The sequence below is a fragment of the Vigna radiata genome, unplaced genomic scaffold (assembly GCF_000741045.1).
Source record: "Vigna radiata var. radiata cultivar VC1973A unplaced genomic scaffold, Vradiata_ver6 scaffold_411, whole genome shotgun sequence".
In the NCBI taxonomy this organism is placed as follows: Eukaryota; Viridiplantae; Streptophyta; class Magnoliopsida; order Fabales; family Fabaceae; genus Vigna; species Vigna radiata.
In genome coordinates, this window is record NW_014544153.1 from 139,785 (window position 1) to 142,901 (window position 3,117).

At 51.5% G+C, this 3,117-nt stretch overlaps 1 protein-coding gene across 1 annotated transcript in view; it reads right to left on the reverse strand.

Moving 5' to 3' along the window:
* Positions 1-2,789: 2,789 nt before the first annotated feature.
* Positions 2,790-3,117, reverse strand: part of LOC106755459 (glycine-rich cell wall structural protein 1.0-like) — a 5,947-nt gene continuing 5,619 nt past the window's right edge. Inside the window, exon 3 of the mRNA XM_014637621.1 lies at positions 2,790-3,001. Coding sequence (XP_014493107.1) covers positions 2,790-3,001 — 212 coding nt within the window. The remainder of the gene's footprint in view (positions 3,002-3,117) is intronic.

Sequence of the window (3,117 nt, forward strand, 5' to 3'; positions counted from 1 at the left end):
GTGTTAACAGATTGGCAAGCGTAGCAAATCGTTCCAAGTAATATAATTGGTAAAACCCAATATCGTTCTTACCAAGAGACTCGAAAGGCCTTATCGTTCGTGTGAATTAAAATCGTAAGACTTGTACAGAAAAATTAATTTGTGGGTATGCAAAGACACAAAATAAACATGCAAATGAGGTTTGATTCAATTGACGAAAAAGACTATGGATGAATGGAGTTGTTAGGGTTTACAATTTCATCTAATCCGCTCTCTCTTATCTACTCATCTTGTTTAATGTGCTTGATTATCTAATTATTATTCAACTTTCTTGGCCTCCCCTTAACCCGATCCCTCGGTGAAAAGGGCCTATTACTAATTACTAGCTTGCTATCCCTAGCCTCCCCTAGCAATTAATAACGCATTATAGAACAGAAGAAAAAACAATTGATCGTCCTACCCCTATCCCTAGGTGGTATTGCTTAATCAAGGAATCACTCACCAGTTCATGAATTTATTGTACGTCCCCATATCAATAAAGAAAAACAACAGTTATCGAATGAGTTAAACAATAAAAGCTTTAAGCACATATGAGAACCCAATAATTAATAATCAACGCATATGAAAATCATATAAATAAACAAGAGTTGCAATAAAGAGAGTATCAAAAGATTACATTGTTTCCCCCAACAACAATAGGGTTTAGTTCACCATTGTCATGGTGAACCTAGATGAAAAATGGAAGAAGAATGGAAAAGCAAACCCTAGATAAGAAGAAATGGAGCCTAAGCATCCAAGGGATCCTCTCCAGAGAGTGAAATTAGGTCTGGCCACCCTCTTCTGTCCAAAGAATTAGAATGAAATCGCAACAGGGTTATATATAGCGGAGGAGCGTCACAGAAAACAGGCCCAAGCCCAGCAGACAACCGCCCGGCGGCACACTTATGTCGCCGGGCGGTGGCAGAATTATGGGCAAACCGCCCAGCGGTTTGCCTCTTCTCGCAAAATCCGCCCAACGTCAACGCCCGGTTTGCCTCTTCCTAGACTCTTCTTTTCTTCATTTTTCTTCACTTTTCTTGAGTCTAATACCTTCATCTTCAACTTCATTCTTCACTTTTCCAGAAATACTACAAAACAATGCAAAACAAGCATAATAACGCTAAAAACAACTTTTGACTCTCTACTGACTCATTTATTGAGTTTTTCTTGATTCTAAGCTCATTCGAAGCAGTAAAGGGAGTAATTCGGTCTAAAATGACATATGAAAATGACTATTTTTCAACCGTTATCACACCGCAACCACCACCACCACCACCACCATCACCACCACCATAACAACCACCACCATTGTTGCCGCCGCCGCCACCACCAGCACCACCCCCACCACCACTAACACCACCACCACCTCTACCACCACCACCACCACAACCACCACAACCTTCGCCGCCACGATAACCATCACCACCAGCACTAACACAACAACCACCACGACCACGACCACCATCACCACCACCGTCACCACCATCACCGCCACCACCACCACCATGACAACAACCACCACCACCACCACTATCGTCGCCACCGCCACCACCGCGTAAACTACCACCACTACCACCGCCGCAACCACTACGACCACAAACACCACAACCACCACCACCACCACCACCATCACCGTCGCTGCCACCGCCCCCACCACCACCACCACAACCATAACCACCACCTCTGTCGCCCCCACCACCGCTGCCACTACCACCACCACCACAACAACCACCGCCATCACCACGACCACAACCACCACCACAACCACAACTGCCCCCCGCAGCAACCGCCACCACCGCCGCCGCCACCACCACCACCATCACCACCACCACAAGCACAACCACCCCTACCACCGCCACCGCCACCGCCACCACCGTCGCCACCACCAAAACCACCACTACAACCATCACTATAACAAAAAGCACTACCACCATCAAAACTACGAGCATTGCCACTGCCACCACCACCACCACTACCACAACCACAACTACAATCACCGTCGCAGCCATCGGCAACGCCACCACCACCACCAACGCCACCACCACCACAACCATAACCACGACCACCATTGCCGCCACCACCAACACCATAACCACTGCCATTGCCGCCATCACCACCATCACCACCACCACCACACCCACCGCCGCCGCCGCCACCACCACCACAACCACCACGACTAACACCACAACGATCGCCACCACTACCACCAAGACAACCACGACCACCACCCCTACCACCACCACCACAACCACTCCACCACAACCACAACCACCACCACCACCATCACCACGATCGCCACCATCGTTGTCACCACCATCATTGTCACCACCCCGTCACCACCACCGTTGTCACCACCATCGTCGGCACAAACATCGTCGCAACCACCTCCGTCACCACCACCACCCCCACCACTGCAACCAGCACCACCACAAGCACTGCCACTGCCGCAACCACCACAACCACCACCACCACAAGCACTGCCATCGCCGCCACCACTACCGTCGTCACCACGACAACCACCATAATAACCACCACCACCACAACCACCTCCACCACCATCGTCGCCGCCACCGTTGCCGTCACAACCACCACAATAACCACATCCACCATCGCAACCACCACCACCACCATCGCCGCCACCACCACCATCGATACCACCACCACCACAACCACCACAGCCACTACCACCTTGAGCGCCGCAAGCATCACCACTAACACCACCACCACCGTCACCACCACAACCACCACCACCACTGTCACCACCACCGCTGTCACCACTCCTTACCACTACCGTCACCACCACCACCTCCATCACCCTCGTCACTATCGTCGCCACCGTCACTACCACCAGCACCAGCACAACCACCGCCACCACCACAATTACTACAACCACCACCGCCACCACCACCACTGTTGCTGCCGCCCCCACCGCTGCCACCACCACCACAACCATCGCCACCACTGCCGCTTTCGCCACCACCACCTAAACCACCACCACCACCATAACTAACCACAACCACTACAACCACCACAACCACAACCATGACCACCGCCGCCGCCACCACAAACATCACAACCACCACCACCATCATCATCACC